At 34.5% G+C, this 24,834-nt stretch overlaps 1 protein-coding gene and 1 pseudogene across 1 annotated transcript; both read right to left on the bottom strand.

The window, feature by feature from the left end:
• Window positions 1-1,799: 1,799 nt before the first annotated feature.
• LOC133867437 (G-type lectin S-receptor-like serine/threonine-protein kinase At1g11410) lies at window positions 1,800-7,301 on the bottom strand. Its single transcript, XM_062304201.1, has 7 exons — window positions 6,177-7,301; window positions 4,070-4,237; window positions 3,730-3,893; window positions 3,029-3,239; window positions 2,507-2,744; window positions 2,256-2,406; window positions 1,800-2,144 (listed from the first exon to the last, which is right to left on the bottom strand). Exons 1-7 carry the CDS (start codon window positions 7,261-7,263, stop codon window positions 1,836-1,838), a joined length of 2,328 nt encoding a protein of 775 aa, XP_062160185.1. The 5' UTR covers window positions 7,264-7,301; the 3' UTR covers window positions 1,800-1,835.
• Window positions 7,302-16,367: 9,066 nt separating this feature from the next.
• LOC133866355 (class V chitinase-like) lies at window positions 16,368-20,047 on the bottom strand (annotated as a pseudogene).
• Window positions 20,048-24,834: the final 4,787 nt, after the last annotated feature.

Below are 24,834 nucleotides of genomic sequence, written 5' to 3'. Positions count from 1 at the left end.
ATAATATTGAGAAAATGTTAGTGAAAAATAATTTAGAGATTAACGAATATAATTTTAGAACTAATATTATTATAAGTGTTAGTGAAAATAATTTATGGGTTTGTGAAATTAATTGCGGGTTAGTAATTAATTAAATAGTGATTTTAATATCTAACCCTTAGTAAATTCTTTGGGTTAGTATTGTTTGAGTTTTAGTTAGTGTCTATGATTTATGGGTAGACATTTGGAACCTTCAAAAATATTAGGGTTTTACAATGATTTAGCCTTGAGCGATTCAAGTGTTAATTAGAGTGTTAATTATTTAAAGTTCTAAATAGTGCAATGTGTTATTCCACAGTGATACATTGCAAGGTAGTGTCTAGGAGACCTAGTACTTAAATCCGTGCAACCAAGGTGAGTATTCTACTCACTGAGAAACTATTATTTTCATATATTAATTAATTGCAAAATATATAATCAACGCATCAAATTAATGTCAAGTTCGTGTATTAATTTGTGACATACAGTTCAACGAAGCCCACCATTTCATATGCTGATATGCTTATCTACAAACTGTTTGGGGAGTAAACAGCCACATACGTCAAATTGAGTTTTTTTTAGCTATATTATTATTATTATTACTAGCTCGTAACCCATGCTATGCGCGGGATTCTTCCTTATAATTTAGCTTCATAATAATAATAAAAAAAATTGGAAGAAGAGAAGCAAATAATATATAGATAAAAAATGAAGAGTGAAAAATATTAATATAATATAATAGAGACAAAAATTTCTTATAAACTGGTTTGTAAGAAATTTTCTACAAGTCACATTTAAAAAAGATACGTATCCTTTAAATATGTGAGAATCACATGTGTTTTTATTAATGCTATTAAAAAATCATGTACGAAGTACATGCTATTTAAATAACATGTGTTTTTCACATGCCAAATGACACATGTCAATCTTTTATGCATCCAGAAAAACGCTAAAGACAGGCCTTCTATGTTAGAAGTTTCTTCAATGCTAAATAATGAAACTGTAGCACTAACAACTCCAGAAAAAGCCAAGTTTCTCAAGGAAAACAGATGAAGAGGAGGAAAATAAATCTACATTGCAACCAAAAATTTGTTCTGATAATGATGCAACAATCTCCGAACTGGTAGCATGATGAGTGTGGAGGACTTGTGATGCAGGCCAGTTCTACCCGCGCGTTTTACTTAAAAAAAAAAATCATATCTTTTGGTTCCGACATTAGATTGAGACAAATTTGGTGGCGTTGAAAAGCTTATTCAGGGCTACAGTTTTGTATTTCATGAAAATTTTGTAATTTCAACATTTACTAGCAAAAAGTAGTCATTTTGTATTATTTTTACCACAAAGTGTTTTTATTTCGTTTTTTTTTTATTATTATTTAGGGTTTCGAATTTAGGTTCAATATAAGCTTATTAACATGGCTTTAGCCTCCAGTTTCTGTATTTTGATCAGTTTATCAATATAAAAAACTCAATGAGTGGTTTGCTATCTCTTTTGCCTCAATTCTTTCATAAAATCTCGGATTGTAGGGATTTTTTACAATTATGAAAGGTTATCAATAAAGCTCATTTGTCCGAGCAAGTGAGACTTATCGGACCTCTCACAATTGTATGTCTGATTGTCGGGAAGACAATTACACCTTGACTTCTTCAAAAGTAGATTATTATTAGATTCTAAAAAGACTGTTAGCAAAAATCAAAAATGTCATTACATTAATGATAAGAAAGACATGTAAATACCTTGTCTAAAATAAACACTAAAACAGTAAAACATTTTCCCCCCACTGTTAAACTATATTTCAGAAAGGCCTCCATGCTTAATTATCGGGCTAAAAATTGGGACATTGTTGTATCATTAATAGAACAAATTTCTAGTTGCAACTCCAATTTATTTTCCTCATCTTTGTGTGTTTTTTTAGAAAAAGCAGGCACTTTTGGAATTGGGAGAGCAGCACTTTCACTTTTTAGCATTGAAGAAACCTCCAACATGGATGGCCTATCAGCTGCATTTTCCTGAATGCACAAAAGAGCTATTTGCATGCATCTGATTAGTTTACACGATGAAAGTGTATCATCCAGGGATGGATCCATAAACTCCATGCCTTTGCCTGACTTCCACAGCTCATATGCCTGAGAAAAATTAACGGAATCATGACATCAATCTTGCTGCTCATAAGCAAAATCCAATTCCCAAGCACACCAAAAAAAAAAACACACAAAAACATGATTAAACCAACTTACGTGTTCTTGGAGGTATAAATCTTCATTCAGACCATAACAACACGCATTCTTCTTCCCACTTATGATGTGCAGGAGTAGAACTCCAAAGCTATAAACATCAGATTTGGTAGAGTATAAGCCTCGTTGAACGTATTCAGGAGGAACGTAACCACTGCATGCATGCAAATGCAATGATTGATTATACATAACAATTAGTTATTTGACTATAATGCTTAATTTATCAAACTTTAATCATTAATTAAAGTGCTTACTATGTTCCAACAATTCGGTCTGTATTTGCTTCATGTTCGTCTTTCATGAAAATTTTAGCCATACCAAAATCAGAGATCTTGGGTTTCATTTCGCTATCAAGTAAAATGTTGCTAGCTTTGAGGTCTCGATGAATTATTGTCAATCTTGAGTATTCTTGGAGATATAGAAGTCCTTGAGTAATCCCTTCGATGATAACAACGCGTTTTCCCCAATCCAAAGGAAATTGTCTAGCAAGATCTGCATCAATGAGATTATGAAGAAAAAGTTGTTACATGTACGTTTCCTAAATATAATGCTTCAATAATTAAGTTCAACTTGGTTTTCTTCTTTTAATTTAAAGCTTAAACTAATTTTCAAACCCAATTTTGGCTTATGCCTTCTACACTCAAAACTCTTAAAAAGTAGTACTGTCAAGTTAAACTCGATATATATTTGTCCATTAATTTAGTGTTATAATAAGTAATAAGCAGAAAATATATATATATATATATATATATATATATATATATATATATTCTAACCAAAGAGGTAGAACTCCAAGCTTTTGTTAGGCATGTACTCATAGATCAGCATTTGTTCCTTCCTTTCGATGCAAAATCCCAAAACTTTCACAAGATTAACATGTTGTAGTTTTGCTGTGAGTGTGACCTCATTTTTGAACTCCTCAAATCCTTGTGTGGAAGCTTTTGAAAGTTTTTTTACTGCTATTTCCTGTCCGTTTGCTAGTATACCCTGCAACATAGATACTCGTGGTCATTTTTTGTGTGTATCTGTGTGTAAAATAAGAAAGGGACAAGCATACAATGATTTGTACCCAGAGTCTTCCTTGTACAGGAAAAAGAAAAAGAAAAAAAAAATATTGTTTTACCCCTATGATCAACATAGCTAGGGGAAAATCAGGAAGGAGGGAAATTAGGAAAAGGAAAAATAGAAAATTGGAATTTTTTTATTTTTTGTAATTTTTTTTTCTAATTAAAGGAGTAGGCCGGCACAAGACATGGAGAAAGGGACTCAATGGTAGGTGTTTAGAGGGAAGAAAGAGATGTGATAAGAGGAGAAAGAGATCCTAACCAATCATTAGATTTTTTTTCCTTTTACTTAACAATGATTAACTCATTTGGTAGTTGGAGTGACATGTATGTCAGTATTATTGGATGAATGTTAGATAAAATTATAGTATCTAGCATTACTCTTTATTATAAATTAAAAAAGTACGGTTTACCTTGTAAACGGGGCCATAACCACCCTCTCCTAGCTTATTTTCAAGTGCAAATTTATTTGTAGCCTCATCAACATCAGCATAACTAAAGACTTGAAGATCAGGAACATTGTTATTGAAGTTTCCAGCAGCTGCTATGTTGTCTACTTTGCCATCTGATTCTTTATCTGCCTCCGGCCACCATCCATATGAAGACCAAAGGGAGAAGAAAAGAGAGTTTTAAAACGTCTATTTTTTCTCTTTTTTTTTTTTTGTTTTTCTTTTTTTTTCTTTTTTTCACTTTGTGAAATAAGCGGTAAATAATCCAAAATCCTACTTAATAACAGGTACAAAAAAGAATTACCTTTTGATTTTAGCTTTCTCTTCCTTAAATAACACATCACCGCCACTAGTAGGAGAAAAACGACAACAATACTTGTAAGCAAAACGATCACTATCAATCTCCTTTTTTTGTGCTGATTGTTCTGATTCTCGTTAATTACAACCCCCTTATCGACCCCTTGAGTTGAAGCTGAAATCATCATTCATATATATATATATATATGATAGAAACATGTCATAAAGATCTTACTACATGCTACGTACTGAGAAAATAATAGAAAGTTCTGATCAGATGAATGAAAAACAATGGCATATATGTTCTTACAGTTTTATTCATTACATGTTAATGTCACGAATTTCCAGGATCAGGTGATACATCATTCTCTCTAGATATCGACCTACTGTTGCAGTTTCTTTCGTACTTGAAATATGGATCTTATCATCCCAAATAGTAAAACAGGAAAAATACATTTTGTCCTCCAACTTCAAATAGTAGCATTTAAATGAGAAATATGTTTTTCCATCTCTATCCATATTTTTATTTTAAATTCATCATCATTGAATCTGTATGACCTTATAAATCCAATAATGAAGGATTTAAAAAAGAAGAATGGTAGAGCTCATTCTAGTGTTATTCTGGTGTCCTTCTGGATGACATGGATGTAATTTTTTAATTTTTTTTATTATATTTATATCATTTCAGATGGACACTAGAAGAACACTAGAAGGAACTCTAACATTTCTCAATGGATGGATGGGAGATGAGGAATAACATGTTTCCATTTAAATACCTCAAACTACCTGCAACCTATGTCAAAAAGATTACTTTGTCTGCCACAACTATTAAAATGGATGAAAAAAAAATGGCATTTAAATACTTCAAACTACTAACCCATGACAAAAACGCCAATTTGTTAGTGACAAATAGTTGAAATGGATAGAAAAGTGGCCACACGTGACCACTTTTTTGTCTTTCCTTTTGTACGTTGTTTATTTTTATTTTTTTTAATTTAGTTTTTTTTTGTTTAGTTTTTTATGTTATTAAAAATGTGGGTATTTAAGGTATCTAATTATCACTTTTGGAAATTTGGTACGTAGTACAAGTGAAAAAGTGGTGATAGTTAGGTTCAGAATGTAGTTAGGGTAAACATAAGAAAGGCGATAAACTATAGTCTCCAGTAGTAGTGAAGGGAGGGTGACAAAAAAGTGGTGTACAAAAAGCAGTAAGAAGAAAACTGCTCAAAGCTCAAAGCCGAGAAAAGAGAAAACCCTTCTCTAAATTCTCTTTAAGTGACGTACCGCACAACAAGGCCTATGAGAAAACAAGTCCAAACTCAATTGGGAGTAGGACAACAAAACCAATACAATAAAGGGAGTAATGTTATAAGGAGGGTTAGAATATTCTTTGTGTTCTCTCAAATGTCATGTGGCTTATAAAATTACTATTAAATTTGTGATGATATTATTGGATCGATTTTGATCCAATAATAATTTTAAAAGCTACATAATCTTTAGAAAGACACAAAGAGAACAAAAGTCCTCCAAAAAAGTGACTTGATTTGATGGACTTTAGAGTCATATAGTTTAGTTTATTAAAGCAATGTCAGATAATCTTCTATACATATCATTGTCATATATGTTATATCTTATCTCTTTTTAAGACAACAAAATAAAAGTAATGCTAATGACCATCTTTTTATAATCTATAAAAATTAAAAAAAATAAAAAATAAATAAAAAAGAAAAAAAAAAAGTGGTTGGATCATATCCTCAATTGAAACCCAAAAAAAAAAAAAAAAAAAAAAAAAGAAAAAAGAAAAAGATTATATATATAATCAAACAGGAAAGGGCATCGAAATCTTGACAAGCAATGTTAGCAAAAACTTGACATTTTCGTAACATTGAAATCTTTATTTTTGGGTTAAATAAAATGAGATATTATTTCTTAATTTTTTTTGGGCTAAGATGATCATTTTAATTATTCATATTAACGTATATATTTCGTGAATTCTTTAATTACGTGGGCAATTAGATTAAACATTCTAAAAGTATTATTTTGACATTGTGGCCAAAGAGAACATCAAATAGATTATAAAGTCTGCTGCATCGATCGATCTCTTATGTACGTACCTGCTAGAGAAAGCTCTGAATTGTCATCGTAAGAGAGTTGCCACACAAAGTAACCAACTAGTTTATTCTGCTTGGCATAAGAAACCTTCATTTTGACCACCTCAACATCATCAAAGCCGATCCAGACAGATCCAACTATGCAGGATTTCACTACATATATAGCATTGTATGTTACTTGAGCCCCAATATTGTCCTGAATGTAAGCCTTGATTTGCTTATAACTCATCAATCCATCATCTGTAATGGCTGGACCCGTAGCCGGTGAACCAATATCATTGTCATTGGGATTCTTTAACTTCCACGCATAACCATAGAAAGGCAAGGCCATGACCAGCTTTCCAGCAGACAAGCCCCTACGAATCCATTCATGAATGCCATAATCCGTGGTAGCATTGCTTAATGGGTCATATAAGGGTGCAAGAGGACCTGTAACGTTTGACATCTGAGGCGTATGGTAGCCAAAAGACATGACATGAACCCAATTCAAGTTATCCCTTATGGAGTCCACCGGGAAAGAAGCGTTGTCCACAAACGGTGCGTTTCTAACAGAAGCAGTCAAGATCAACTCTGTCTGGTTAAACTTTTTTGCCTCAGAATTCACGGCGGCTCGCCACTCCTGAAAGAGTATCCCCATATTGGTCATGTCGGAGCTTGTGTTTGGTGAAAGCCAATTAAATTCTAGGCCTTGGAAGCCATAAAGCCTTGCTGTCTTCATTGAAGAGTCGATGAATGATTTTCTATAGGAAGCCTTGCTAACCATCAATGAAAGGACTGTATAGTTTGCACTTCCACCCCCAATAGAAAGGAGGGTGGTGATTGATGGGTTCTTTTGTCTAACAGTGTCCGTGAAGGTGGAGAAGTATTGCTGAGCAGTGGGTGCGATAGAGAGCTCGGAGGACTCAGAATTTACATCAGCAAAAGCGCAAATAAGGTGAGTAAAGAGGGTTGAGTTTATGTCTGAAATGGGGAACTGGCTGCCATAGTACCAGTAACCAGATTTGATCCAAGTTTGTGAAGTGGAAGGCTTCAAGTGTAAAGAAAGAAAGATATGGAAAAGAACAATGATGTTAATTTTGGACATGATCATGTAGCAAAGCTATACTTCAACTCTATCTGATCGAAGAAAGTAAAAGCTTGCCTTGAAAGTGGTGGAGTGGAGGTTGGTTAATTTTATAAGGATCTTATATGAGACAGTTGAAGAGAGGACATGTAATATATATATATATATATATATATATATATATATATATATATATATATATTACATGTCCTCTCTTCATATATATATATATAATGCCATCTTTCTTAGGGACACTTTCATTGACAAAGTCGTTCCTGAATTGTACGGTGTGTAGTCAGCATATATTTGTCAAATAAGTCCGCAATTATTCAAGTTTGACAAAAGTGAGTTATGAAGTGGAATTGTGAATTAATAGAGCGCCAAGACCGCCATTAGATTAATACGTTAAAATCATGCTTCGTGGATCAAGATTTACATGAAAGTATTCCTTTCTGAGGTATATATGATTAACACGCAATTTGTATTTTTTTTTTCTTTCAAATAGCTAATAATTAGGTTCATGTGGAATTTAACATGAAGCGTGGATTCTTTGCATTGAGATAAACTTCCAAACCTTTCTTTCTTGGATTTATAGCAATTGTTACATCTCCTAATTTATTTCTCAAAGTCGACTTTTCTTGGATTTATTAATTCTTGGTCATGCAATATTCTAGAAAGTGGACATGCGCATGGAAATTCCTCACTGAGTTCATCATCACAGCAGCCTCATATAAAATATAATGCTTCATAGCAGAATTTCGTTTTTCTCAGCGACCCTTTCATTGACAAGTTTTGCTTACCTCAAAATTATAGATGATTATTTGTAGATTAATGCTACAAGTTCTTTCTGTATTCCTTAAAATTGATTTGACTTTTAAAGTTAATATTGAATTTTTGATAGATTCACTACAATTTTTTTTTTTTCCTAACATGGGTTTAGGGACGTGTCAAAAATTCTGATATGAGGTTAATGTATTTTTTTTTTCCTACAGATGTGTTTTCCACGAGGTTAATGTATTCGTCACTAATTTGGATTTAGTGACGTGTCACAAGGTGACAGGTCACTAAATTAGAAATTGGCGTGTTACTAAATCTCTTTTTTTAAAAAAAATAAAAAAAAAAACTAATCCCCCCAAAAAAAACTAATTATATAATTAGTTTTTTGGGATTAGTTTTTTATTTTTTAATATTATTTTTAAAAAATATATTCAGCAAAAAAAAAAAATTAAAACACCATCATTAGTACTATCAAATGAATTCAAGCCCTTTTGATTATGCTGAACTACTAAATATAAAACCAACAAAATCCTAAAACTTTAAGATCTGCTACAATTAAGAAGAGTAACTGGTTTGTTCTCAAAACAGAAATGCATGTGAAATTTCTCAAAGCTTTACTAGTAACGCCCAATCCCCCACACTCTTTCATTGACAACTGACAAGTCGTCTTGGACCCTTTCATTGACAAAGTTGTTCCTGAACTGTAGGGTCGGTTGTAAGTCTTTATAGGACTCATTTGTTCCAACAAGTTTCAAGCGGCCTGCCCAAGTGCCCATATGCATGGATAGGTGGGTTACATATACACTAGCAATTCGAGTAACAACATATGGGATAGGTGGGTTACATATACACTAGCAATTCGAGTAACAAATTGTTGTTGGAAATTTGAATCCATTGAATTCAAGGAAACCCAAACAGTAAATTACTAGAGATTTGAATCTTTTGCATCCAGAGGAACCTGCTACGAAATTGAAGAGAACTGAAAACTAAAAGTCGTAACTTGGACAACAAAGTCCAATGATATACTAGTCTAAATACACACTCCAACGACATAAAGTTCAATTTGTTAGGTAAATTCAAATTGTTGAATCCAATCTTCTATTTCCAGGAAAGAACACTCTTGGTTTTCAATTTGAACCGTCTAAGCATCCAGAAGAGTTGATTGACAATGACCCCTAGGCTTTGCTTGGGCTGTTCTAAATGCCCTGCCCACAGATAAGAAAAGGATTCTTTCCAATTGACCCCTTCTACAATTTTCGATCTTATAAAAAGATAGAATAAGTCAAGAAGCATTGAAAGTTGCCATTTCCAGGCAAGCTCCTCTTAGTCGGAATATGTAGAAGGAGCTGGCTGGCTCGCCTCTTTCGCTGAAAAACTGAAAATTGCCAATCGCTAATCCATTTTCACCTGCCCTGCTTTTGTGAATACATATCTATAAAAGTAAGTATATCTTATATATTTATATAACGGATTTGGCTTTCTTTTATAGTTTTTTTAGCGGACCAGATTGAATTAATTTCACTATTTCTCTATCTCTCTCTCTCTCATAGAAAACTTCAAATTAAATCTAGACTGCTAAAAAAAACTACAAAATATGCATTGTAGTTTTTTTTATGACACCTAATCCAAATAAGTTAAAGAGTGCTTTTGTTACGTCCCAACCAAACATGGGAGTGATAGATGAGAATAAGAGTCTCACCAGCAATAAACAAGTAGTCGTGATAGGAGTGAATATTTTTTTTTTTTTTTTGATAAGTATAGGAGTGATTAATATAAGAGTTTATCTATTAGAGTTTATTTGTAGAGAATAAAAGAGATTGTGTATCCCTAAGTGTTAGTGTATTAGTAGGAGCTCGTAAGAGTTGTCTTTATCCTTGTTATAGGTATTTCTGTAGTAATCATCAATTATATTTATCTTTTGGTATTGTAAGGCTATATATAACATGTTGCTTGATTAATAAAGTAATCAAAAAAGTTAATTATCAATTATAGTAATTGTTTTCGGAGGTTCAGAGTTTTTCGAACTTCCATAATTTATTTGTTATGGGTTTGAGTAATTAGGCAGGTAACAATTTTTATGTATGAGTTCTCTTTAGTGTTTTCTATAATTGGAATAATCATTGCATTTTGTTGTTACTAGGACAATTTATTCCATCAAATGCGATAGTTTTCTATTTTATTAACTATTTCAAATTTTCGTTAATCTCTTGTTTGAGATCTAGAGAAGACCAGGGCCATCCGGCCATGGCCCCCTTCTCCCGATTTTGAATGTATTTTATTTGACTGTTTTAGGATTGCCCTCCATGTCAAAGTAATCGTCCTACTAGCCTAAAGTATTGTAGACAGCTGTGGCCCACACAAAATTACTGGTTGAATCAATTATGATTTCATATGTTAATGTTTTTTAGAGAGTTTTTTTTTTTCTTTGTTTTTTTTTTTTCTACTTTTTGCTTTAAAAGATTGTTCCGATCGCCGGATTCTGACATCGCCGATCACCACTAAATTCTAACAAAACAGATGAAAATCTGGCATTGGTCTGCTAGACAATCCAGCTATACTATGCCAAATTCCGGCGATACTAGCTGGAATCTGGCTATTACCGTTGAATCTCGGTTAAACTGGCCAGAATCCTATTAGCCAGTGACGAAATCTCGTCATCGGTTATTTTTTCATATGAATCAAATACTAAATTTTACAACAAAAAAACATTTTACGTTGAAACAAACGGAGCATCAAATTTCCTTTCTCCTTAGTTAAAATAACTTTTGACTGACCCGGCGTAAATGCTTTATATGCTGAAATGCATGTCATATGAAACATCACAAAAAAGAAGGGAAATTTTTGATCGGTGACAATTAAAGAGAATTTTAGTCTCCCTTAAACATCAGCGGCGAAAATCTCCCTCTCATTGGATGTAGGAAACATCATCCTTAAACGACCAGGCCTTATTACGCATAACATATCTGACTATATATTAATGGCCTTATTATGTGTATATTATAAGCTTCTTCATTCAATCTTTACGCTCCCATGCACGCGAAGCTGCGACAGCTATAAGAATTACCCATTGGAAGTTGAAGTAATGAACAATAGAATTTTCATATTGGGATTCACAACAGATATCTATTTGAATTACTAGCAATTTAAGTAGATAATGCTAGAAAAACTATATGAGACTTACATGTCTAATCAAATTTTAGACTGTCTGGCTACCTATTCAAAAAGATGATTCTATATAGACTCTCTCACTTTCAAATTATAGCAATTTAAACAAGTAATTGTGATACAGAATTCCCACATGCACTTACCAAAAAACAGAGCACATGCAGACAACAGAAAGTTCAAACAATGGCATGCTATTTATGGGCCAACATTAACTTGCATTGGAATCCAACAGTAAACCAACTGTTACATGCATTATAGAACTTCTTTCTTTTATTTTCGTGTTGCTTGGAGGTGGTTTCTACCACCCCCGTTTGACACCTTATGGTGGCCAAACCACCTACATGGGCTATAAGGGTGACTCGCCACCCCCATTCCAGCCAGATGGAGTGACTCGGCCACTCTTATTTTTTTATTTTTTATTTTTTTATGAAAATGTGCGCATTTAGGTATTTTTCAATAATTTCCAAAAATAATTAATGGAGTGATTACGTTTAAAAAATCAGAAATTCAGTTGGGCTACATTGCCAATTTTTAAATATTTGAGGTAAAATTAAAATTAAAAAAAAAATATTGAAAAATTTTGAAGGGGTAATATATATATATATATATATATAATTAAAATAAAAAAGAAAAAAGAAAAAAGAAAAGAAAAGAAAAAAGAAGATCTTGAAAGTCTTGGGAAATTATCTGCTTGGTTGCTATCCAAGGCAAAAGATGTTATCTTATTTATAATAGTAAACGATTACACCTTGAGCTCGTTGAGCTGAAAACAAACAAAAGCACCTAAAATTATGTGTAAAGAATAAACAAATACACAACTAACTTCTACGTTGATTACATTGTTTTGAGCAGGGAACATGGAGGCCTTGAAACCAGGAAAGCAGGTGGTTGCAGAGTCTTCTAGGGTCAGCTGTAGATGTGCAACTAGATCATGTGCAAAATGTAGGATTTGGTGATTTCTGTTTATGGAAGGCTGAAGATGTTGGATGCTGAAATATGTGCTAATGTAGATAAGAGAGGACTGAAATGGTGTGTCATGAGCTGGTCTAGCTACTGCTGGAGAAATCGAGCACTGGGTAATGGCTAGTAGCCGTTACTTGGTGATTTCTGCATGATCTTGATGTTCTACCTTAGTACTCCCCCGCAAACTGAGGGGAGGAACAACTCTCAGTTTGTCTCGGAGATAGCAAAAATGATCAACTGAATGCCCTTTGGTAAAGATATCTGCAACTTGTTCAAGTGTTGGCAAATATTGAAGTTGAATATCTTGGTTAGCCACCTTCTCTCGGATGAAGTGAAAGTCAACTTCAATGTGTTTTGTTTTGGCATGAAAAATAAGATTAGAGGCTAGAGCTAAGGCACCCGAATTGTCACACCAAAGGGTAGGAGGACAAGTTAAGACATTGTGAAGTTCTTTAAGGAGCATTCAGAGCCAAAATAATTCAGCAGCTGTTAGAGAGAGAGAGATCTATACTCGGCTTCAGTACTGGACCTTGAGACAATGTGTTGCTTCTTTGCTGACCAAGAAATTAAGTTAGAGCCAAGGAAGACTCCATAGCCAGTGGTGGACTTGCGGTCATCGGGATTCCCAGCCCAATCAAAGTCATAATAGGTTGTGAGGTTGAGGGATCCCTTGCTGTAGTGTAGGCCAGAGTTGAGTGAGTCTTTGAGATATCTAAGGACTCTTTTGGCAACTGTAAAATGGACTGAGGTTGGAGCATGCATATATTGGCAAAGTTAGTTAACCGAATATGCAATATCTGGCCTAGTAAGTGTGACATATTGAAGAGCACCTACAATATGTCTGTACTCAGCTGGATCCGAAAGAAGATCATCATCATACCTTGACATTCTGGAACCTGCAGTGCAAGGTGCTCAATAGGGCTTACATTCTGCCATGTGTGCACGATTCAGCAGGTCAAGAATATACTTTGTTTGCCGGAGATGTAGTCCACCAGAATCTCTAGTGCCTTGGATCCCTAAAAAATATCCGATAGGACCTAGATCCTTCATGGCAAAATCTACTTGAAGTTTAGTTACTAGCCAGTGCATAGTGCCCTCATGATTTCCTGTTAAGATGATGTCATCAACATATACCAAGAGAAAAATATGAACTGATCCAATGTGGAAAGTGAACAAAGAGTGATCCACTTGAGAGCTATGAAAACCAAGGTTTAACAAGGCATGAGACAATCTGGTAAACCAGGCTCTAGGAGCCTGTTTCAGTCCATAGATGGACTTGTGCAATTTCCATACATGATCAGGAAAATTGGGATCAATAAAGCCTTGAAGTTGTTCCATGTAAACTTCCTCATGTAAGACACCATGGAGAAAAGCATTAGATACATCCAATTGCTTGATCTACCAATCAAACTGCACAGGTAAAGCTAGAATGAGCTGAATGGTTGCAGACTTAACTACTCGACTAAAAGTCTCATAGTAATCAATTCCACACAACTAATCAAACCCCTTGGCAACTAGCCGAGTTTTGTGCCTATCCACACTCCCATCAGGTTTTTGTTTGAGTTTAAAAACCCATTTATTTCTTACCACATTGTGATGAGGAGGTCTAGGACATAAAGTCCAAGTTTGATTGGAAACTAGTGCATCATATTCAAGGTTCATAGTATGAAGCCATTCTGGTTGTGATGCTGCCTGCTTGTAGGTTGAGGGTTCGTGAGGTAAAGAGAGGATTTGGAAGGCTGAGATAGGATGTCTAGTGGTGTCATAGAGTTTAAAACCTGGGAATTCTTTAGGTTTTAGATTTCCTGTTTGTGATCGGGTGATAATTCTGGTGGAAGGCAATTCAAATATGACAGAGGGAGAGGTGATGTGATCTGTGTTTGAGGAATTAGGAGAGGTATTGGAGTAGGTTTCGGATTTTGTGGATTCGGTGTGTTGAGAATGCAAGGTTGGTAGGTGAACATCCGGACTTTGTTGTGGTAATGGATCGTTACTACTGTTGACAAGGGTGTTGTCAAAATGTTGGTTATGCTGTGGTAGGGGAACAATAGGTTGTGTGGCAGAATTAGGAGGTGTTGATTGTGATTCAAGGTTGCTGAAGTGAGGAAGTGGTAGAACAACCAAGGGATCTTCTGATTCTGCTGTAACTCTGTAGGAGCCATTTGAGATGGATTTGTTTTTGGCAGGAAATTGAGTTTCATCAAAGATGACACTCTGGGAGAGAAATATTTTGTTGGTGATAGGATCAAGGCACCTATAGCCCTTTTGGTTTCCTCCATAACCAATGAAGATGCAGGGCTTACTTCTAAAGGACAACTTGTGATTGGCATAGAGCCGAAGGAGAGGGTAACACAAGCAACCAAAGGTCCTTAAAAGGGTGTAGTCAATTTCCCTTTTCATTAACTTAGAAAGTGGAGACTCTTACTGCAACACAGGAGTGGGGATTTTGTTAGTGAGGTAAATGGCTGTAAGGAAAGAGTCTACCTAGAATTTTGGAGAGAGACCCGATTTAGCTAATAGAGTTAAGCCAACCTCAACTATATGCCTATGTTTTCGCTCAGCTATACCATTTTGTTGAGATATGTGTGGACAAGATAATCTATGAAGGATTCCACTTTGAAAAAGATAATCCTTGAATTGCTTTGAGGTGTATTCTCCACCATTGTCAAATTGAAATTGTTTGATTTTGGTAGTGAATAGGTTTTCAACAAGCAACTTAAATTTGACAAAGCATTGAAAAACTTCAGATTTATATAGAATATGATAGAGCCAAGTAAACCGGCTATAATCATCAACAAAAAGTACATAATATCTACATCCATTAGTTGAGGGAATAGGTGAAGTCCACACATCTGAGTGGATGAGTTCAAAAGGTCCTGAAGCACATCCAGTTGAATCAACAAAAGGAAGTTGTTTGGTTTACCAAGCTGACAAACCTCACACACACGGGTCTTTTCAAGTGAACCAGTAAAGGGAAGCTGATGCTTCTGCAAAAGGTGCTGAATAACAAAAGAGGAAGGGTGTCCAAGCATTTGGTGCCAAACTAAGTCATTGGTCTTAACTCCAACATAGGTTGTAAGACCTTTCCATTTATTTAGATGCTTTGGATGTAAGGGAATAGGGTAAAGACCATTCTCACTTGGCCCTTGGAGCAGCACCTGTCCCGTTTGGTTGTCCTTAACAAAGAAATGAGAACTAGTCAATGCAAAAATGCAGTTATTGTCAATGCAGAATTTATTGATGGAAAGTAAATTAGCTGAGGCTCTGGGGCAATGTAGGATATCTTTAAGAAATAATCGATGATGATTAAAAGAGTAGGGATGAATAATAGAAGAACCAGAGTTTTGGATTTGCAAACCTGCTCCATTGCCCACTCCTACCACATTTGTACCTTCAAATGGTTGGGGATTCTGAATGTTGGCAGCATCTGCAGTGACATGAGCATTTGCTCCAAAATCAGCTAGCCATTTTTGTGCTCTAAATTCTTCATTCAACTGAGCTACCACGGCTGCCAATTCACCAGGAGGATGTCTTCCTTGAAAGGAATAATTCATTCGGTGATAACAGTCTAAAGCACTATGATTGTTTCTGCCACAAATCTGGCAGACAGCTCTGAGAGGTCCTTGAGTTGCATTCATCTCAGGATTAGCTTACTGATGTACAAGATTTTGATTCATCATTGGGGCTAGCTGTTGGTTTCCAGTAGGAAAAGATGACTGATTCCTATGAGGGAAGGATTGATATGCTGGATTGGTTCTTTGAACAAAGGGTTGGTGAGTTGAGTTGCCTCTTAATGGATACTGTTGGTGGCGAGGGTTTGGCCTTGGAGGGAAACGAGATTTCCTAAAGTTGTTGGAGCCTTGGTGGAGAAGAGTGGACTAACCTGGTTTGTTGCTGTAGAAAGTAAAGGTTCCTGTGTCTGCTGAGGTATTCTACTGTTGTTGATTCTCCAGCAGCATCTCTTGGTTGAGTAGCTCAGATTGGAAGTCAGCAAAAGTCATTTCTCTGTCCTGAGTAGTGAAGGAATGGACAATAACAAAGGTGTTGAATGAGGGACTTAAGCATCCTATCACTTAGGAAATAAGATCATCATCCTCCACAGGTTTTCCTGCTGCTGACAACTGGTTAGCCAATTGTTTGGCCAAGTTAAGAAACTCAGTGCACGTCTTGGTGCTTTGTTGTAAGGTTTGTAGTTGTCTCTTAAGATGAGAGATTCTGGATTTTAACTAAGAGGCAAATTTGGCTGCAAGAGCAGTCCATGCTTCATAAGAGGTATTGGCTCCATACATTGAAGACACGATTGATGGAGCCAATGAGCTGATTACCCAGGTCAAAAGAAGTTGATCTTTCCTCTGCCATGCAGCATAGGCAGGATTGAGAGTGCGGTTACCTCCCTTATCAGGAATGTGTTGACGAGGACAGCACTCGGTTCTATCAACAAATCCTTGGAGATCATTGCCTCTAAGGATAGGGTGGAACTGTGACACCCAAGCTAGGTACTTTGGGCCTTCTAGTTTGAACAATTGAGAGAGATTAGGCAGTATGGAAAAGGTTGGTGTGGTTTCAGTTGGACGGTTTTGAATGGTAGTGGTTCGGGTTGAGGAGTTGGGATTGGAGGAACCAGATGATGCCATGAGATCAGTGTTAAGCGTTGGCTTTAGAAAGCTATGATACCATGAAAGTCTTGGGAAATTTTTTGCTTGGTTGCTATCCAAGGCAAAGGATGTTATCTTATTTATAATAGTAAAAGATTACACCTTGAGCTCGTTGAGCTGAAAACAAACAAAAGCACCTAAAATTATGTGCAAAGAATAAACTAATACACAACTAACTTCTATGCTGATTACATTGTTTTGAGCAAGGAACATGGAGGCCTTGAAACCAGGAAAGCAGGTGGCTGCAGAGTCTTCTAGGATCAGCTGTAGATGTGCAGCTAGATCATGTGCAAACTGTAGATTTTGGTGATTTCTGTTTATGGAAGGCTGAAGATGTTGGATGCCGAAACATGTGTTGATGCAAATAAGAGAGGACTGAAATGGTGTGTCATGAGCTGGTCTAGCTACTGTTGAAGAAATCGAGCACTGGGTAACGGCTAGTAGCCGTTACTTGGTGATTTCTGCATGATCTTGATGTTCTACCTTAATAGATCTTTACCAGAAAACTGAAAATCAGAGAGATTTTTTTTTTTTTTTTTTTTTTTATAGTTTGCTTGAGGCTAAGCAAATTTTTAAATGCATGGATTGGGAAAAAAAAAAAAAAAAAAAAAAAAACTTATAGATATAAATGATTGAATTCATACAAACCTGTATGAGAAAGAGCAAAATTTTTGTCGGCGCCCACATGCCACACAAAGTAACCGAGCAATCCCTTTCCCTTAGCGTATGTACCCTTAACCAACATAGCAATAGTCGGTAACAATAGTTGAATTGAATGCTGTCGTGGCGCTATTCTGGGTTATGAAATCCTTGATTCCGCCATAACCCAACCCATTGGAGGCAACTCCATTAATCGGTGCAAATATTCCATGGTTATTAGCATTTACCAAACGCCATCCATGGCCATAAAATATAATTATGAGGACTAATTTATTGGCTGCCGCGCCTACCTGTATCCAAGCTCTGATGCCGGCATCGCCGCTAACTTTGCTTGTTGGATTGTACAATGCAGCAGGAGGTCCAGTCTTATCGGGTGAGTTGTTCGCAGCAACGGTATAGAGGTCATAGGCCGTTACGTTGAGCCAGTCCAAGCTGTTTGAAATTGCCTGAATGGGATAAATCAATGAGTAATAGTCTGAGGAGTAAAAGGTTGCCGCAGATAGAAGCAACGGTGCTTTGCCGCTGCTCTTTGACTCGGCGGCGACGGCTACTCGCCATTCATTGAGGAGTGATCCAAATTTTGTCATTCGCTCATTCGTGTTGGGCTGCTCCCAGTCGAGGTCAAGGCCATGAAAGTTGTTAGACCTATTAAAATATAAATTAAATGATTAAATTCATCTCCCAGTCGAATTCGAAGCCATTGAAAATTTGAAAGTAAAGGCAGTGTACTCTTGCTTGATAGCAAGCTATATATATATATATGAGAAAATTAGATATATAGCTTTGAGAAGAGATAGCATACGTATTTAAATCTTTTTCTTTTTTTCTTGTTCTTTTGATTTCTTTTTCCTCTTAAAACCCATATATACACGGTTTCGATGGAGACTTTCGACGGAGTTCAGCGCCGATTGGAAATATTAGAGAGGTCCAAAAATGAAAGAAAATATGGAAAAGACTAGTTTGCCAGTGTCGTGGCCGTTACGTGGTCAAAAATGTCAGCTTAGAATTGTCCAAAGAAAAGAAGATGGACGAAAGTATGAGTTCAGCCTCGGCCGACAATCAGGCCAGTTGTTTCGCTTTCCCAGGCCAGTACCACAGTGTTCGGTGTTGAAAATAAGTATTCGGTGAAAGGAAATGATAGGCAGGGACACTCATCCGTCCCCTGTCCTACATATAATAATAAAATAATATATTATATATATATTTTTTATTTATTCTTTCTGATTTTTACTTTTTGTTTATATAGTATATTATTTCATTATTATATGTAGGACAGGGGACGGATGAGTGTCCCCTGCCTATCATTTTCCTTTGGTGAAACTCTAAATTTGTTAAGCTAATTTTGGTACTTACTATTAGACAAGAATTCAAATTTTTGGTTAAAGAGAGTGGCGGAACTAGAATTTTGGTTTAGAGGGGTCAAGATTTTTATTTTTTATTTTTATGAAGAAAAAAAACTAAATTTAAACAAAAATTTATTACAACTATTAAAAAATATAACTAAAAAAAAAATCAATTATTGTTTAAAACAATCAATTGTTGTTTTTGTAAGGCTTTTTTCTTCTTCTTTTTTTAAGTTTATTTAAGTTTTCGGCATAATTGTTAACACTTGAATAACAAATAATTTGACCACGGACGTTTTGACGTTTTGAATAAAAAAGAATTTTTTAAGTTGTAAAGGAGTTTAAAGGGTTGGACTTTTGAAAAGTTTTTGAAGTTTGGTCTCTCAACCAAACCCACTGGCCCACTGATGTTTTGTTTTTTTCCCTAAACCCATTAACACCTCAAAGGAAAGATACTAAACGGTGGTGCTTGAAAGAAGCCCACTCTACAAACAGTCCAACGATGCACATTTATTTAAACGGTGTGTTTAAAGGTCACCGTCCTGTTCATCTTCTTCTTCTCCACTTTCACAAACAGTCCAACGACAATACTTAAACCTAAAATCCTGAAATGCTAAAACTGTGGCAAAAAATTTTCCAGACATCCCCGATGCTTGAATCGTTTGCCTCTAAAGTTTGGTAACTGGATTTCGATTGTCCCTGATTTGCAGTTGAGAGTGGGCAAACAAGGCATCTAGAGGATTTTCTACCATGGGTAAGAAATTTTTTTGGAGGTTTGGGGGGGCATGTGCCCCCTCTCGACCCCCTGGCTCTGCCCATGTGTAACACATACATTAATATAATGCCATCTTTCTTAGGGACACTTTCATTGACTAAGTCGTTCCTGAATTGTACGGTGTGCAGACTGTAGTTAGCATTTGTTAACCTGGATATAGGCCTTGTTTGGTAACTGACAGACCTGTGCAAAGTAGTGGGTTGTTAATAAGTTGTTAATTTGGAAATTACAAAAAGTGATAGATGTGATATAAAGTAAAAAGTGTTTGTATAGAAAAGTGAAAAAATTTGTATTATAGTGAATTTTTTATTTAAATAGTAATTAAAAAATTATTGGTGTGATATAAAAAATGAAAAAAAATTAGAATGTTTTGATGTTGATTAGTATTGAAAAATGTAAAAATAAAATAAAAAAATTATAAACAGTGCCATCCACTGCTCCGGTCTGCGGTGGGCGTTGGCAAACAAGCCCATAGATCTCAGTGAACAATGGCTTATCATAGGCCAGTTACCACATTCTTTAGGTTTCGTAGATTTTAAAAGATTTTACTTTTGTGATCTTTAAATTGTTTATGACCTTTTTCGAAATTAAACAAGAAAAAAAAAAAAAAAAATCAATTTCACTTGGCCGTTTCCTACACAAACAGTTGGTAGATAAGCTTATGAAATGATGGGTTTGGTTGAAGCTCACATGACATCGATTTGATGCGTTGCGATCACTTTCTGAACTTGCTACATTAATTGCACCTTTACGGTAAATGGACCTGAGATTTCTCACAAGGCCGGGAAGACTTTCTCAGTTCCATTTAGAAAGCTAGGCAGGACTTAATTTTGTGCATAAATCCAAAGAACATGGAATTGGGAGGAAATTTCCAAGACGGTTTCACGGGAGGAAAATTTGCAGTTTGATAGGAAATAATTTGTTGAACATTCACTCCCAGCCCACAAGTCTGTCTCCTCTATCTATTATCAAAATTAAAAACAGGTTTTAATTATTATTATTATTATTTATTTTTAATACGTATAAATATATATATATTAGAAACTGGTTAATTACGTCAATCCCTAAAACCACTAATCGCAAACGATTTAAACGATTACGCGGTTATACGATAATCGTCTCATTTGTACACCCTTAAAAATAGCAAATTACCAAGACATCCCAATCCGTTGAATTCGAGAAACCTGCTACGAAATTGAAGAGAACCAAAAACATGGCCAAAATTTTGTGGTCCCAAGACATAAATTTCTATGTGTTAGGTAGTCCAGCACAAAACACGTTAATGTACCAAACAAACATAAATTCAAATAGTAGATTACAATTTGTTAAGAATCTTATATTGTCGATCAAGGTATGCATGGGTTGTTGGTTTTATAAGCCTTGAGCAAACATCTTTCCTTGAAACGACTTAATTTTGAGGATGAATAAGGATCAATGAATTTTATCATAGTATATTCGTATTAGAGCTTCGGGGCTTTGGACAATGCTAGGCCTTCCCAGGGACCAATGACTGAAAAAAAAAAAAAAAAAAAAAAAAAAAAAAAAAAAAAAATGGTAGGGGCCAAGGAAGCTAAATTTTTATTTTTACCTTATATTTTTTAATTTTTTAGATTTTTTTTTCTCACCTTTTAATTTTTTTTTTTAGGAAATTTGGGGGAGGGGGGGGGGGCATGGCCCCTGCCAGCCCCCCCTCCATCCGTCCTTGGGCCTTCCCTCTTGCTGTACACGTATTTGGACAATAGTGCCACACGTGAGGTGGCGTATTAAGAGTCACGCATTGCCAAGGTATGCCTGGATTGTGAGTTTTATAAGCCTTGAGCAAACCTCTTCCCTTAAGGCTCATTTTGAGGATAAATAAAGCTCAATAAATTTTATCACAATCTTCTATGTCTTTTGGTTTTCTAAGCATCCATGGGTGCTGATTGGTAGCTTCTAAATGCCCTGCCCAAAGATAATAGGATATTCTAAATGTTTGCCTTTGTATTTGCCAGCAAAAGGACTCCCCTGTAGTTCCTTCTTAACCCCCCCATTCGTTTGTTTTAGAACAACAACAAAAGAACACATACAACCCTCTATTTTGATCAATTCTAATAACAAATTCTAACAAGTGTAAAAATTCAAAACTGGGCCTTTTTGAAGCTAACGAGCCCACTACTCTTCACGTAAAACATTCTTCTTGAGAGCTCTAATTACGTTGTAAGATTATTTCAAAAAAAAAAAAAAATTACACTATGAGTCGATCGAAAAAATGCTTTTTTTACATTTTTGGTTAATCAGCTGTTCATCATTTTTGCAAATCTAAAAAAACTATATCAACTCTAGGCAGATAAGAAGGGATAAAATTTTTGCATATATATAGCATTACTCAAAAGAAAAAAGTAATATTGCTAATTAGAATTTTTACATATATATAAGCTAATTAGAACCTAAATCTACTCTATGTACATCCACCGTATACACTGTTACAAACTGTAACGCCCTGCCTTTTACAAAAATGTATAAGTGAAAATTTTGATTTCTACATAACATTACAACATTATTGGAGTTAAATATTGGCAGCGGAATATATTTTTTTTTCTTAACAATAACACATCATAGCTGATTGAATTATCTCAATATATAAAAATACCAACAAGTTGTTATGATATAATAAATACATTCAAAATAATAACATATGTGCCACATGCGGCACTAAAAATTTTTAAATATTATCTTCAACTAGTACAAATTAACATATAAAAATATTACATATCAACTTAAAAGTCTTTAACCACACTATAATAATATTATCATAATATTCCTAGTAGTTCCGTCAATCCATCCTGCAAAAACTCGCATGAGATTGCGGTTACCACCACAATCTCATGTTGTGGTTAGGTGAGTCAACGGTCCTTAACAATATAATGAAATACTCAGTCATATAATGACAGTTATATGTATGCACAATTTCAATATTCACTTATGCCTCGGGATTTAAACCATGAGACTTATTACTGATTAATGCCAGAGTTTAAGCCTTGGTCTTATTATTATTAATGAATTACTAATCAGTGCATGTGGACTCTCATCATCTTAGGTTTTATTAAAACCTATGGTCTGAATCAGTACTGCCTCAGGACTATACCCCTTGGTCTTTGCCTCGGGACATTAACCCTCAGTCTAATTGATTGATTAATGCATTGAGACTTTCACTTGCAGTCTTTGCCTCAGGACTATACCCCTTGGTCTTTACCTTGGGTCGTTAATCTTCGGTCTTTTCTTGTTAACAAGTCATATATTCTCATACTAAAATATGCAATGATAGTTTATCAGTATAATCATTAATCATGTCAATAATATACTCAATAAAATAAGCATGGTTCCAAACAAAATATGTTACACACAACTCGCATACAGTTAAATAAAATAGACATCACAACGTCATCATAGACCACCGACACGTATCATCCTCAGTGAGTAAGTAATACTCACAGCAGTGACATCATTGACATATACATTATTCCAAACAAACATGTTAAATACTAAACAACTCGCATACGATTAAATAAAGCAGACTTCAACACATAATCAAAAACCACCACACGTATCATCCCCAGTAATAAGAAATACTCACAATTATTTTACTGCTTCCAAAAAGGTTCACAGATAATTGTTCACTACAATCTATGTTTAATACAAATAATAATGAATTAGTACAACCCACTAATAAATTCATCTTAACTTTATTTTCATTTTTAATCTTTAAATCTTAACGTAATCTCTAACATCATTTAGACATAATAACGGCATATAAAATGGTTTAATTATAATGCCACATATTTCATATAAGCATTATAACAACATTTATTATTGAATAACCAAAATACCATTTTACATTTAAAATGGTCATTTTCATAAGGATTGTTTTGAAAACATCTTTAATCATAACGATTATATTTTATATAACAATTATATATATAAATCACATCAAAATAGTATAATGTCCTATTTGAATAAAAATAGATATAACAGTTAATATAACTAATTGTCGTAGTTATAAATAATTTCAATTTTATATATTCTATAAAATTGAGCAAAATAATAACATTAATATTAATAATGTCTAATATTACTTTTAAAATATTTGAACGGCGCAATGACGCTTTTATAAAATAATTTTACTTCATTTTGAATGAACCGCAGGTATGTATATAAAATAATTTTACTTCATTTTGATATATATATATATATATATGAAGTGAAATCTCATATTTAGCATGCCCTATCTACACACACACACACACACACACACACACACACACACACACACACACACACACACACACACACACACACACACACACACACACACACACACACACACACACACACACACACACACATATGAAGTGAAATCTCATATTTAGCATGCCCTGCCAGCCCCCCCCCTCCGTCCCTAGGTTCGGTCATTTATTTGACCAATTTTCGATAGTTTTAAGTTTTTATTACACTGTTTTTGGTTGTTCTGGGCTTTTGTAAGGGTTGCCCCACCTTTTGTTTGTTTTCTTTTGTTATAATTTCCCCTTTTCCCATTCCCTTATTGAAAAAATTAATAATAAAATAAAATTAGAAAAAAGTATACATAATCCCCTTAAACTACCAGCTCATTGTCAATGCACCTTCCAAACTACCAATTGTGTCAAATGTCCCCCCTTAAACTACCAAAAAATTTCAATGTCCAACTAATGACAAAAATACCCTTCATAAAGTTATTAAAATAAAATAAAAACTAAAAAAAAAAAATTAAAATAACAAAAATTTATTCCAAAAAAATAAAACAAAAGCTTTTTTTTTGGTTTGTTTTTTTTTTTTTTTAATTTCAGTTTTTTTTTGTTTGTTTTTTTTAAAAAAAAAAAATTGGTCTTTTTCCTTTTTTTATTTTATTAAAAAAAATTAGATTTTTTTTTCTTTCTCGTTTGTTTTTTTTTTTTTTTTTTTTTTAAAAAAAAATGCTCTTGTAATTTTCAGTTATTTTTTGTTTGTTTTTTAAAAAATCGTTCTTTTTTTAATTTGTTTTTTAAAAAATAATTTTTCATTTTTTAATATTTCATTTTTGTCTTATTCAAACAAATTTAGGGTCAATTTTGTCCTTTTGTTGGTCTTAGGGAGAATATTGACATTTTTTGGTAGTTTGAAGGGGGACATTAACACAATTGGTAGTTTGAATGGTATATTGACAATTGAGTACTGAGTAGTAATTTGAGGAGGATATATGTACTTT

The sequence above is a fragment of the Alnus glutinosa genome, chromosome 4, assembly GCF_958979055.1.
Source record: "Alnus glutinosa chromosome 4, dhAlnGlut1.1, whole genome shotgun sequence".
NCBI classification, from domain to species: Eukaryota; Viridiplantae; Streptophyta; class Magnoliopsida; order Fagales; family Betulaceae; genus Alnus; species Alnus glutinosa.
The sequence above is the reverse complement of the archived record's forward strand: the minus strand, read 5'-3'. Positions and strand labels throughout refer to the sequence as shown.

Bases quoted from the DNA above. Each gene is read 5' to 3' on its own strand.
- LOC133867437 (XM_062304201.1), bottom strand. From the start codon at position 7,263: ATGATCATGTCCAAAATTAACATCATTGTTCTTTTCCATATCTTTCTT. The intron at 3,894-4,069 runs GTAATTCTTTTT...GGCCGGAGGCAG, and splicing joins GAGAAAGCTAAAATCAAAAG to ATAAAGAATCAGATGGCAAA. The intron at 2,407-2,506 runs GTAAGCACTTTA...GCATGCATGCAG, and splicing joins GACCGAATTGTTGGAACATA to TGGTTACGTTCCTCCTGAAT.